Source organism: Motacilla alba, chromosome 3 (genome assembly GCF_015832195.1).
Source record: "Motacilla alba alba isolate MOTALB_02 chromosome 3, Motacilla_alba_V1.0_pri, whole genome shotgun sequence".
In the NCBI taxonomy this organism is placed as follows: Eukaryota; Metazoa; Chordata; class Aves; order Passeriformes; family Motacillidae; genus Motacilla; species Motacilla alba.
In genome coordinates, this window is record NC_052018.1 from 26,677,624 (window position 1) to 26,691,969 (window position 14,346).

A 14,346-nucleotide genomic window follows, 5' to 3' on the forward strand; every position below is an offset into this window, starting at 1 on the left:
CGGCGCGAGCGGGCGGGGCGGGGCGGGGCGCGCGCGGGGTGTCCCGGCGCGGCCCCGAGCAGCGCTCCCCGCGCCGGCCCCATTCACCAACCGGTTCCCGCCGGCCGCCTCCGCCTCTGGCGCCCGCCCGCCCCGCCTTCGCCCCGCCCCCCGCGGCCTCGCGCCCGCCCCAGACGCGCCGATGGCGCCGTTGATTGGGTGGGCGCGACGCTCGTCAGTGACGCGCGCGAAGGGGCGGGACCCGGGGCGCTCGTGCGGGAGGCGGCGCCGACTGTCGCTCCTGGTGCAGCCGCGTCCGCCCGGCGCCGCCCGCAGAGCCGCCCGCCCGCCGCAGCCGCTGTATGGTCCTTCCCCGCGCCGCCGCCGAACCCCCGCCGGCAGCTCCGCGGCCTCCAGCGCCTCCTCCTCTTCCTCCTCCTGGTTCTGCTCCTCCTGCCCCCGGCGGTGGCGCCCGCACCCCGGCTGTATGATCAGGCTACAGTCTTCAATGAGTAACCATATTCCTGTGAGTGCCGCTCGCCCGCGCCCCCCGCCCTGGCCCCTCGCCCCGCTGGCCTCCGGGCTACCGCGCGTCTCCCCTGTCTCCTCCATGTTGTTTCTTTGTTGTGTCGCCCGGGCCGCGCCGACTGCGGGCGGCTTCTCGAAACGCCGGGCTGCGGCTCCCGTCGGGCGGGCCGCTGGGGAGCCGAGCCTGCCCGGCTGCGGCACGGCCCGGCCTCTCTCCCCGCCGGCGCCCCTCTCCTGCCCCCGCCTGCTGGCGCCCCTCTTCCCTCCTCCACGAAGAAAGGAGGAGGTGGCGACCTTTCCGCGGCTCCTGGGCGGCCCGGCCCGGGCACAAAGCCGCTTTGTGAGCTCGGCTGCCGCTTGCCGCGCCCTCCGGTCCGGCCTTCTCCCCGCCGGGCTCTGTGCGGCGGAGTCAGCCGGTCCAGGCCGGGCCGCCCGCCGGGAAGGGCAGCGCCTCCGCGCCCTGGGCCGCGCCGGGAGCCCCCTGCCGGGGGGAAGCCGAGCCGGGCGGCGGCTCCGGGGGACAAGATGGCTCCGCGTCGGGAGCCTGATCGAGGCGTGATGCGAACCCGTGACCGCCGCAGACGGGGCGACGGCCCGGCCTGGCCCGTGGGGCGCTGTCACGGCCGGGACAGTGTCTCCGCACCGAGGAGAGATTGGGGCAGACCGGCCGGGAGCCCGGCACCCCGCGGCTGCGGGGCAGCCGTAGCCCGCGGCTCTCCGGACAAGCCGGGGCTTGCCCGTGAGCGGCTGGCTGCCAGGCGGGTTGCCAGGCTCGGCTGGCGCCCGTACCCTGCCGCGGCCCCACGTGCGCGGCTGCGGCCGGGGCGAAGGCGGCTGGGCGGCTGCTTTGTCTCTGCCGTATTCGGGCGGGGAGTCGGTGCCGGCTGCGACCGAGGACGTGAGTCCTTTCCAAAATGAGCTCTATGCAGTAGAGGTGGGGTATGCCCGAACTCGGGTGTGCAGCCGGCATTGTTCGGCAGGAAAAGTCCGCAGACGAGTCATTAAGTACGTGTTGAAGCGGATGTTCCTGTAACAATCTCTCTGAAGCCTCAAAAGCTCACGAATGCAGTCAAGTACCTTAATTTTGACCGAAACTGCATTCAAGACCTTGCCATCTGTCTTTTCAAGGAAGGCATTTCCTTCTGGAGGTGGATCACAGTTCAGCTTTGGAAGATTTCGCTTGCCGCTTTTTGGTTTGTTTTCCTTTTTTAACTCACCTGGTAATCTCGGTGCCTGTGCTGCGTAACATCTGTAACTACAGGGCACAGTGTGTATTTAAGCAGAAAAAAGTCAAACAAGGCACGGTGGTACTATGCCCTCCAAAAGCAGGGAAGCAAGAAAGACAAAGAATTAACAAAATGAAGTCCTCTGCAACAATAGAAGCAGGATTGTTTGCTCACTGTTAGCCAGCTATGCACATTGCAAGTATTATGAGCTGACAGTTGTACAGTTTGCATGGCATGAAGGTCCTGTGTGTTTCTTATTTCTCCTGGAGACAGCTTTCCAATATGTCTACCTGCATCTGCTGAGTCTTTCGAAAGCAGTGACTCAGAAGTATGAACCCTGTCTCTTTGTAATCTCATAAAACTGCCAAATCAGGAAACCTGAAGATTACATCTAAATGTCAGCTGATATTATTCCATTGATGGAACAGCAAAGGATTTTTAAATTGTCTTAACAGAACAGAGTCATTTCGGGGGGAAAATGTGGAAGAGGTAATACAGAGGTGCTGTTTATTAATTGCACAGCTGTGAGAGGAAATATGAGAATGCGAAATAAAAATGTGTGACAGATATAACAAGAGCCAAGGCAACAGGATGTCACTGTTTTACTAAAACTAAATGTGTCAGTAAGACAGTAAATAAATAGAAGTTAGTCTTATGTAATAACTTCTATTAAGTGAAACTTTCCTGTTCTGACAAAATCCATGCCACATAAGAATGCCGGATCTGTCCCAGCGTGTAGGCTGACTGTAAGCAATCACTTGTTTTAAACATTAACCAGAAGACCTAGATAAGGATATTACTAAATCATAAACAACAGATTGTCACCTTCTTCAAAAAATTAAAACTCACTCTATTGGATCAATACAAGAAATAATTCTGTGTTAAATGGAAATCCTTATTACTTTTTTCTCAGTTGCAACTTTTTGCTAGGCATTCATTACTTAATTAAACCTGATGAAATACATGCAGGCATTTATTGCTGTATGGGCTGTATTTCTCATGTTCTTGCTTAAAACATAATGGAATCGTTTTTTGACAGGATTTATGTAGTTTGCTATTGAAGTGACAGTGTGAGGTCATTTGGAGATTCCTTGCTTTTAGAAACTCAGGAGGAAGTGCTAGACAAGGGGATGGATTAGTTGCTGTGGTGTCTAATTTTTTTCCAATATATGTTAAGGCTTCTTTGCATGTTGTTTTTGTGGTACAAGCAGAAGAACTTTGAACCAAATCACATGGCCTTGGTTTCATCATCTCTAAAAGTTGCATTGACTTGTTATACAGGAAGTTTTAAGATAATTTTTTCTTTCCCCTTCTTGAACCACAAGAATATCCTTCCGGCACAGAGCATGTCATAACAAATTTATGATAAACCTTTGGATTCTCCCTTCCCATTGGTGAGATATGAATGTATTTTCATAGGCAATGGGTCACTTTCCATGGTCTAAAATGGACAGTGTTATCACTGGATATCATAAGGACAGGCATTTATGTGCCCAGTAGATAGGAGGTGTATCTTGTCAAGAGTACCTTATGAAAGTGTGCCTCTACCTTGTGTACTGGCTTCGCTGTTGGTACCCCTTACCCTCCCACTCCTCCCTGTCTGCTTTGGCAGTTGCTACTGAGGCCTTGAATAGCAAGAAGTTGGAGGTGTTTGTCATTCAGTATCTTTCTGTTGGGTAGTAAGTTAGAACCATGAACTTCCTTGCAGGTGTTCTCAAATTGTTGTGAAACTTAAGTTTATTTTAGTTTTCTAGTGTTAGTCCTGTGGTTTCAGTAGGTGAGGGTGTGTAAGGTCTTGACTTTAAAGATTGTGAGACCACATAGTTGATTCTGGGTATGAATGTTTTCAGTCTGTGAGCAGATGGATTGAGTAACCATGAACCATCTTGCAAATCTCCTGAAGGTAAAGTGTCATATAACTGTGTTAAGAAGTGCTTTTGTTTGCATACTTTTCAGTATGCTACCGAGTTGTGAACCAGTGTCAGCAGCGTGGGATAACCTTGCATCTCTCTGCTTTCCCCATATCCATAATGAACTAATAGATTACTTTTGTAAACCATTTTTGTCAAACATGAGGGATTGTTTCAAGCCCCAAATAAACAGCCATGTGAATCTGCCTGTCAGTGATGACAGATCTGTCCAAAAGAAGGGCATGAGTGAAAGCCTTCCTTTTCAAGATGCCTTCCTCCTGCTTGAACAGACCATTCTCTCACTTCTGTCTTGAGTTGTAGTGGATCATACAATCATAATTAATGCAGCTATAATGGACAGGTTACCTTCTCTCAATAGGAGGTCCTGGCATATTAACCCTAGTTTTGTTTTCCAAGTTTATTTTGGTGGCTCTAACATTCTAAATGTTGGGCTTACTGTTGGGATGGGAACTGCTACTTTTTCCAAAATCCTTCAGTGTTAAATCTCCTCAAGGAAAATTTATATGTAAATTGAAAAGAACATGCTGGTTCAACATACACAACTTGATGGTACAAAGGATGAGTTAGTGTTACTCTGTTAAAGAGCCTTCTGCCTTCAACACTACGTGTCTGAATTTCACTTATGCAACTTTTTGGTTTTGTGCACTGTCTTGACTGTTTTGATACCTTACTACCAAAACTGTATGAGACAATATAGTAATTTTAAAGCTATATTTCCAGGCCTTTTGAAAGCTCATGACATTTGAGTCGTAATCATTTGAGTTCCCTCAAAGCCCAAGGTCATCATAATTACTGTGACACTATTTTTGTAGTTGATTTCTTACCTTCCAGGTCTTTTTGCTGAAGCTGGGTGAAGCCTTGTATTCTGGCTTAACTGCATAACAGAAACAGCATGCCCATGTACTAGTCATCTTTAATTTTCATTTGACTCCCAGAACAGAATGAAACTAGGTTGGCAAATCTGTCTTGGGATAGTACAGTGTGTTTCTGCCTAAAGGTTGGTCTGTCTGTGAAACTTTCCTGCTGGATTGGTGAGAAATGATGGCATTCACATCAAAGGAAACTGCGCTTTGGTCCTCGGTAGTGTGGCAGCAGTAGTTGCCAAGGCAAACAGTGAGGCTTAAGTACATGCTTGGTTAGGTCCTTAGATGTGTGAATTACTAAGGTTCTGATGTGTCTAATACTGACTGTTAAGTCAGTAATTAACAGAATTAATTCCTTTGTAAGGGTTAATAACACGTGGAACTCAAATGTAACATTGCATAATCTGCTTGCTTCTGCTTTGTATAAGAATTTGAACTGTGCACTTAGTTTCTAAAATGTCGTTAGCTATCTGCATTAAAAAGAAGGATTTTTTACTTAACTAATTGTTTACTGCCTGCCCTTTTCTGTGTTTACTGGTTTGTCTGGTATCTTGAGTACTCCTGGTTGCAGACTAAGGGCAGCCTGCCTCGAAGACTGAATGAAACTCCTGGTTGCTTCTTTCTTCCTATCTGCCCTGGCGTGGCAACATGTTAAATGTTCTTTTCTCCGTTTTGCCAATTGAAAGGTTTTTACCCTAATGACTCCATTCTGTGTCCTCAAGCTCACTTGCATGCATTTGTGTTTCTGACAGCCTTCAATCCCTGCAGAGGCAGGGTCTGTCTAGGATTCTTCTTAGCAGTCTTAAGAAGAGATCGACAGGAGATCTGCCAGTGCAGTGCAAAAAGCAGCACAAGACCTTGTACAGCTATATCTGCTTAAAGCTGTCCTGTCCCTTTCTGCCGTTCTGCTTCTTAAACTAATTGAAAGTGACTTTAAATAAGTTACCTTCAGTTGCTATTTTAGGTGTTCCCTAGATCGGGTCCTAGGAGGCTTTTAAATGCACTCCTGCCACTTTGCTAGGGCATGGCTGGTGAGTCAGATGATGATTACTGGAGTTCTTCCGAGTCTGAATTCTTCTGGTTCCTGTTACTCTGTTGACCTTTGACTTAAGAGGATCCTTCTTACTCGTTTTCCACGCCTATTATATTTAGAGTTCTTGCTCTCTCTCAAGTTGTTAAAGGTAAATCTGAAGTAGCTTTTTTTACAAGAAGCTGGCAAACTTAATCCTGTAGTCTGCATCACTACCAGGTGATGGTAGTATCTCTGAAGTGGCAGTAAAGTGGATGTGAAATTTTTGTCTTAGTTTCTTTCTGTTAGCTTCATTCTTTTGCTTGTTAATGGGTTGGGGTTTTATTGTATGTTTCTTTGTTTTGTTTGTGTTTTACAAGTCATGCCTGTGACTTAACACATTAAAACTCTTACCAGGAAGCTGTCTGAAAGCATGAGAATAGGTTGACTGATCAACATAAATAACCTCTGCTAAATATCCTTAGGATTGATTGTATTTCTCTCTAATGCCTAAGTATATTTAGTGGATATGTGGTTCAACTTGTACCTCTCTTGGAAAACAACTCCCCTCTTCCTTCCTGTGCCCTAGGCAGGTATAAGCAGTAATACTGGTAGAGCGGCTAGGCACAAAACTTAACGCATCTATCTGCTGTAAGGGTTTTATGAGTGTAAAAAGCACGTATAGGTGGCTCATTTGCAACATCTGCAAATAAATACACAACTTGGAGCAGTTCATTTGCTATCTTAATTCCTGGTTGCTTCTTCTAGTAATTATATATACAAATTCAACCATAGCTAAGCACTATACCAGTGGACAGGAATGACCTGTTCAAGAAACTTGTCTTTGTATGTTTTTAGGTAGAGCATTACTGCTTTCTGTGTCATGGTGTAAAAAGACTGTTACAGCATATGAAGGTTGCCATTGGTCTTTAGCCTTTAGTATGTGAAATGTTCCTTAGTTAGAAATGTGTGTGCCACATTGTATTGTTAGGCCACAAAGACTGCATTTGCTTTTCAAGGCCTACTGTTTGAGTCAGGTGGATTTATACACATTTTTTTCTGTAACTTTAGTAGATGTTGTGATGTCTCTCAATTCAAAGTGGAGAAGGCAGTTGTATAGGTATCCTGGAAGAACTATTCTTTTTATAAATACCAGGGTTCTTAAAACTTTTTCCTGTGTTTAGCACATCTGAAATTGGTATTTTAATACATTACAGGATTTGGTGTTGCAGAAACCCTACATGGAAACTTTGTAATAAGTAAATGTATTTATTTTCTGGTTTTCTAGATTTCTAATTTTTTAATTCTAATTTTTTATTTTCTAATCCATGCTAAAATAGGTAACTGGATTCTTGCACAAACCTAATTCTTGGAATAAAAAATAAATTTGTGAAACTGCTTAGTTGCTGTGTTTTTTTTCATCTGTTTAAGCTTGATATCTTAAAACCTTGTTTCACCTGTACTCATGCTTTTCCTTCCCCTCCTCTCTTTACAGCAGTTCTGTGGTGTTCTTGGTCACACATTTATGGAGTTTCTGAAGGGCAGTGGAGACTACTGCCAGGCACAGCACGACCTCTATGCAGACAAGTGAACTGTAGAAATCCATTACTACTCCACCAAGAAGCCCCCCTAAGAGTGGTTGACCAGGATAAGAAGTGTTGAATTGAAATCGGCAGAGCATTTACCAACGAAATTCAGACCTGGATGGGGTAAACCTCAGTGCACTGCCTTTCTTTTGCCTCAGTATTACTGGATTGAAGAATTGCTGCTTCTTGTTAGGAGGTTCATTTCATTTCCCATTGCTCCCAACGTCATACTTCCAAGCACTGAGAATTTCACGTGGAGTATAGTGAAGTAGACTTCAGTTTCTCTACATCACTTCTGTATTAGAATTTTTTTAATCCTTTCATAATCTTGTTGCATGTTTAACTAAATCAATATGGCCCGAATGAACCGCCCAGCTCCTGTGGAAATCACCTACAAGAACATGAGATTCCTGATCACACATAACCCAACCAATGCAACCTTAAACAAATTTATAGAGGTAAGGCCGGTACAGAATTCTTACTGATGTATTTTTTAATCTCTGAACAGCATGCTATATTTATATATAAATAAATATATACTTACTAGCTAATAACTGCTGTAAAAGGCATATGAGGAGGTACTGAGACTGTATATTGATTTTTCTTTTTAAATACTGGTGCTGTGTTTTGAAGATCTGTTGACAAATCTGCAGATATCTGCAAATCTGCAGACAAATCACATATACTTTGGCCTTCACAAATGTAATTCTGAGAATGAAGTAATAATTATACTGTCTAGTACATGGCACATTAAGTACATTGTTTAGGTCTGAAAACAGGAATTATCTAGCAGAGTTATGTGCAGAGCAATACAAACATCTCTTAGTGGTAGGAGCTCATATTCAGATTGGGCTGAAGTGGTGTAACATTTCACTGCACTTCCTGCATAGTGATACATAGTGTGGGTCAGAACCTTAGGAACTAGTAACAGGATTGCAATATGCTTTCACTGCCTAGCTTCCTCCACTATTAGCAGATTGTGGTTTTAATGTAGTTTAAGAGGATCCTCTGTGCCACAGCATCTACGTGAGTGAAATTTGTGGCAATAGGCTTAGTCTGCATTCAGAGCTGCTGAAGATACTTCAAGTGCTTTGGTGCATGCTACTGACTAAAGCCAGTGGCTTGGCATATATTGCTAGTATTGAATTTATCAACTAAACCACGTATTTAGCATGTTGGAACTATAAAGTACGTGGTTGTATAAAGTGTGTGTGTATGCTAATAATTTCCTTGCAGAACTACTTCATGGGAAGGTCCAAGTTTGCTAAGTCCCTCCTCAGCAAGATTTTAGGTGTACTACACCTCAATTCTGTATTTGGTGCAGCATTATTTACAGGAAACAGAGTGAGATAACATTTTCTTGCCTTTATACTTGCACGAGTAGATCAGGTCTGCTTAGGCTATGCTTCAGTCACTATCCTGATAGTTGCAGCGTGAATGATATTTGTTGCAGGGAGAATGATTTTTTTTTTTTTTTTTTTTTTTTTTTTTTTTTTTTTTTTTAATGTAGGGTAATAGCAAAATGGAAAGCTAAATTCTGTCATGACAGCTCAGGAACTGGAATAATTTTTTCTCCCGTGCTTGTAACTCCTAAGACTAAGTGGTCTAACAAACCTGATGTTTTAAGCAGGGTGGGGGGAAGATTTGAACTTTGCTCAGAATGCTTTTAGTGAAGTATGTAGCTTTGCAAACCACAAAGCTTTATGTTCCTTTAAGATGAATGATCATTTGGAGATGGACTACTTGATTAATCAATATTTATCAGGATCTGATTTTAAAAGAAAAAAGTCTGATGCAACATAACCAAACTTAGTCTGCACATAAGAGTATGTTTGAAGAAAAGCCTAAAGTATGTGGTGTTAGCACACAAGTTTTTAGTCATTTCAGCTTTCTGTGTCTCTGCAGGATGGCAAGCATTTGCATGAGTTTTGTTACTGAGAATTTTGGAATGAGTTACTAAGTTAGCTTATTGAAAAAATTAAATGGTTAAGTGAAGCTAGTTTACTTACTCTTACAGCATTTTTTTTTTCCACTCCTTAGGAACTTAAGAAGTACGGTGTTACCACAGTGGTAAGAGTGTGTGAAGCTACTTATGACACTGCTCCGGTGGAAAAAGAAGGCATTCAGGTTTTGGTAAGTAGTGTAGAAGCAGAGTTTGAAACCAATGCATTTTGCTGTTCACTCTACCCCCTTCCCTCCAAAAAAAGATTATTTGACACCACTTTATTAACTTTGAGTGTATTCCAGCAACTGATGGAGGAAAAAGATGTGGAGATACCTTTTCTTGTCAGAAAAAGAAAAGTTCAGTTTTGAGCTAAATCATGTGTTCGATGAAAACTGATTGAGAGGAATCTATTTGTAATATTGCTGTAGTTAGACTATTAGAAAATTGTAGGTTTGAGTGTTTCCTCAGCTGTCAGCTCTTTGTCCATTGTGTCCCCTTCTTTTTTTTGCCTGTTCATACAGCTTGCAAGAATTCTGTCTTTTTGTGTTTGTCACCCTGTGTTCTAGGACTGGCCCTTTGATGACGGTGCTCCACCATCCAACCAGATTGTTGATGATTGGCTAAACCTCCTTAAAGTTAAATTTCGTGAAGAACCTGGTTGTTGTATTGCTGTACACTGTGTTGCTGGTCTTGGAAGGTGGGTGAAGTTTTAAAGATTTGTTGACTTGTCATCCCTCACCAGACTTGTTAATATCTAGTGCAAAAGTTTACTTGAGGCAAATGTAAAATAGTCATGTATTCAGTATTGGAATGACCTCACGCCTAAAAGTAGTTATGATGGCAGGAAACTATTGTACATATTTATTAAAGATCTTTAGGTCAAGAGACGATGCTTTGGTCAAAGCTCTCACAAAGTCTACAGAATTAAGCTAACAAGTAAATTATTGTACCAAGTATGTTGATGAGTGCCCCATGGAGATTTTTTGTCTGTTTTTCCCTAATAGATTTGGGGTTTTGTGACTTGTCTGCTTTCTCTCCATCTCCATTTCAGCAGTATTGCCAGTCTCCTTGAACCAAGGGCATTGTAACTGTTAACCACAAACAAGTGGGTGGTTCTGGCACATCAAGACCAGCTTTCGTCCACAACCTATCTGGGGGATGAAAAGTGTTTTTAAAAGTCCCAGAGCTGTTTGTCTCATTTCTAAGTGACATGAAAATTTTTAGTGATATTGCTAAATATTCTCCTCTTAGTCCTGTTCCTTCTGTCTACTGCCACTACCTTGAATAGAGTTCCAAGAGTTGTGAGAAAATAATGGTTTTTCTGCTGTTCTAAACTACGTGGGAACTAGATCTGTTTAAAAAGGAGCTGTTACATTCTTGCCATGGATTTCAGCATGTCCAGTATAAAATGGAGGTTTGTGGTCTTGTCCATAAGCCTGGCTTATCCACTGCATTACATAACAAATTCACTGTAGTGAACTTTGTAGATGAATGTTAGTAGAATGTTGCCACAAGTCCTCTTCTGCTGCTTAGAATGATACTGGTTGGTTTTTTCCTCAAAACAGGGCAGTTAATTAGTTGAAGACAGTCCTAGCTTTCTGTCATGTAAGTTTCATTTTAAATCCCTGAACATACAAATCCATTTAAAGTTACTACTACATGCACACTGTTGCTAGCGTGTAGCGTGAGGTTTCGTCTTGTGGGTTTTTTGGTTTGTGGTTTTTTTTTAGTTATAAATTACTAATATATTTGAGTGTGATTTAAGTCAAGCTTTTGTAACTGAAAATTTATTCTGTCAGAGGAGCACCATGGCAAACAAAGAAATCCTCAGGGGAGTGTAGCAGTCTGTGGATTGCATCTGTTCCTAAAACTTGTGACACTAGTTGTAGGATTTGTCACTTCTTACTGAACTCGACCTCTCTTCTAACTTTTGTTTTGGCATCCTGACTGCTTCTAATGATGATTTATTTTGGAGAATAAAAACTCATATGTAACTCTACCTCAGAATCAATCGATTTGAAACAAATGGTTAAAGATTATTTGCATTTTATTTCTGTTGTCCTCTTGTGTACCTGAAGTCAGATGAACAAAGCTAAGGTTGACCAGAGTTAATTTAAACCCCTATTTAATGAGAATGGCTAACTCAAAACCAGGCGATATTATGTCTCAGTGAGTGTAGGAATGCCTTCTGCCTTTTCTGCTTTCCCAGTGAAGAAACATCATATATGCAAAAAAACAAAGTAAATTGCTTTTCTGAGTATGCTTTGACAAAAGCTAAACTGAATTTTTTTTTTTAACCAGAGCTCCAGTCTTAGTTGCTCTTGCACTGATAGAATGTGGAATGAAGTATGAAGATGCAGTGCAGTTCATAAGACAGTAAGTGTGACACTAACATGTAGCTGTTCCTAAGATTCAGTTTGTTGGTACATCCTTGGCCCTGAAGGAAATTCTGAATTGTCTTTGATGCCTTTTTTTTGGTAAGGTGTTTAATTTAGTACATCTGAAATTGTATTGCATACAGTCAGTGTTGTAGGATTTGGATCTGTGGAATGGATATTTTTCTGCTGAAACCAGAATCCATACATAATTACTTGAGGAGGTTTAAAAGAAACCAGAACAACCATTAACAAACCCCCTAACCTTCAGTTAGATTTTCATATGTAAAATATCTCTTTATTGATTTTACATATGAACGGCAGAATACCTTTGTCTTTTCTGGTGGTCTACTGAAGGCAAATATTTCCTTGGATTTTTTAATCAATGTATGTAAGTTGGAGGAGAGCGGTTTTTAGTCTTACTATTTAAATTTCTCATGTTTTAGCTATATTTAAAAGAAGCTGCATCCATTATAAACAGTAACAAAACACTTCTTGCATAATTGCCTGGCCTTCGAAGAATTAAATTCAGCTTGTACTGGTTGTATATGAAATGAGGAATAGGTAGCCAGGTACATACTCCAGTCAGCCAACATGTACCTTTCTTTCACAAACATACAGTTTGAGAAAACAAAGGAAGCTCAATTTCTGTTCAGCATCTTTATTATGGGGACTTTAAATGTTTATGCACTTTCTTACTTTTGTCATATTTTTCATAATTATTTTAAGAGAATGAATAAATTTAGCTCTCAAGAAGACCATCTTGCATCTCCTCTATAGCTTCCTTTTGAAGTTTCTTCTAAAGATCTTAATGTAAAATCTCTGGCTTTTGCTTATCATAGGCTAGAACACTGTCTAAAATGCTATGTACTCCTTTGAGCATGTGGTCCAGTGAGGTATTTGTGAAAGGAAGCTACCACCCTCTTTCCTGGCACTTAACTTCCAATTATCCCTACTTTGGTTACAGTCTTGACTTAAAGGTGGCTTTTTCAAGTGACCTAAAAATATTTTTCTCTGGTTGGTAATATTATTTCACTGGGCAGTAGATTAATGTTCTTTTTTCAATCTGTTTTTTTCCATCTAGGAAGCGGCGTGGAGCTTTCAACAGCAAGCAACTTCTGTACTTGGAGAAATACCGCCCCAAGATGCGTCTGCGCTTTAAAGACTCCAATGGTCACCGAAATAATTGTTGTATTCAGTAAAGCTCAACAGCCTATAGTACTTCTTTGGAAATAAAGGATGGAAACTAGAATTAAGCAGACTGCATGCCAAAGACATCAGTCTGGTATTTTTTAGTAGTAAAGGAAGCTTCCTTAGGAGTATTTATTAGGCTAAAGGCTCAGTAGAAATGCAAATTCTTTGTTTAGATAAATATCTGTCGATTTGGAGACCCAGTAAATGTTTTTGCTGTACCCTGTTTCTGAGCTGTCTCCTTGTTCATTAATTATCAGATCAAATATCCTTTAATCATGCCATTGAGTCTTACTGACCTAGTTTCAACTACTAAAAATTGGGGTACTAAAATAAATCAATCTGTAGAGAGATTAGGTGCCAAAATACCCAGCATATCAGCTACATGTTTTTTCTTAAAATGGGCATAGTTCTGATGATGTGAGAACTACCAGCTTATCTGGACCTTACTATCTTTTTTCCTACGGTCATTTCAATATTGAAGAATATGGCCTCTAAAGTAGTCTTGCCTGCTCACGGTATGTTTTGTCTCCCACAATCGCACTAGAATTATCAAGATTTGCACAGTCTGTCTTTTTAAAACTATGAATTACAGTAACTTTTTACCCCTGCATCTGTACTTTTCTGTTACCTGAACCTCTCCATATTACAAGTCATTACTCTGGTTATTCATGTAGAAGATCTTTTAAATTGTACAGAAGCACACAAGTCTTTAATGTCTCCAGACAAAAAGCCTTACAGTAAAATTAATGTTGGCACTTCATGTGCAACTTAACAGAGGGCCTGAAAAGGTTGGGAGGGGCTATTTAATATTTCTAGTAAAATGTTGCCTTTGTCTTGTGCAGGAAGTATAGAATATGCCCTTTACTTTAGTAAATATTTTTTTAAAACGTAGAAATGCTTTGTTATTGTAGCTAAAAATTCTTAATCAGAAAATTTCTGGAAAATCTTGTAGTTTTCTTTTACTGTATCTATTGAGAGTTGTTTACCAACTACTGCTTTGTTGAAAGTGTGATCTTTTTCTTTTCATTTTTTCCTCCTTGAGTTTCTGCTATGAATTGGGCAGACCTCTGTAATATTTTGTATGCCTTTCAAGCTGCGTAACTTAATATTTGGATACTTGATAATTTGTTTTATTATGTAATTGATAAAATGGTGATGTGTATTAATGTTAGTTCAACCATATATTTATACTGTCTTGGGAATGTGTGGTTATAGTTCTGTGGGAGAAATACTTTTGCCAGTGTTCACCAGCTTGTAAAATCTAGTGCGAGAGCTTAAAACATCTAAATAAAGACTGAAATGCACTTACGAAGTTTGCTGAAATGCTCATCACTTTCACTTATATTCATATACTATGTCAGCAATCTTGAGGTGCCTAAATTCAGAATCTAGTCAGGCATCTGTTTGCTCTTTTTTTAAAATCTGGGCCTGAATGTCCCCTTTGCTGTAATGTTTGCTGTTTGTTTTACTCATAAATAAATGTGGACAAAAATTAATGGTAGAAAGTACAGTATTTTTTCATGTAGCTTACTTGTGACTTGCTGTCCCCAGCATTAAAACAGCTTGCTTACTTAGTGTTGTTGGAGCTGTTTTTTCAGTAAAACAGAAGAGGATGTGCATCAGTAAAGCTTAGAGAACACTTGAATCAGTACCATTAGAATTCAGGTAAAAGTAGTGCGATAGAATGCTTCATTGTCAAGACTGAAGCTA

General features: G+C 41.4%; 1 protein-coding gene across 2 annotated transcripts; it reads left to right on the top strand.

Annotated features, from left to right (window-relative positions):
* The first annotated feature begins 288 nt into the window (after positions 1-288).
* PTP4A1 (protein tyrosine phosphatase 4A1) lies at positions 289-14,132 on the top strand. 2 transcript variants are annotated; one of them, XM_038131832.1, is made up of 6 exons: positions 289-505; positions 7,032-7,580; positions 9,163-9,255; positions 9,634-9,764; positions 11,369-11,443; positions 12,527-14,132. In XM_038131832.1, exons 2-6 carry the CDS (start codon positions 7,476-7,478, stop codon positions 12,642-12,644), a joined length of 522 nt encoding a protein of 173 aa, XP_037987760.1. In that variant the 5' UTR covers positions 289-505; positions 7,032-7,475; the 3' UTR covers positions 12,645-14,132. The 2 variants fall into 2 exon arrangements, with proteins under 2 accessions (XP_037987760.1, XP_037987761.1); XM_038131833.1 differs by having other exon boundaries at positions 370-505; positions 7,035-7,580.
* Positions 14,133-14,346: the final 214 nt, after the last annotated feature.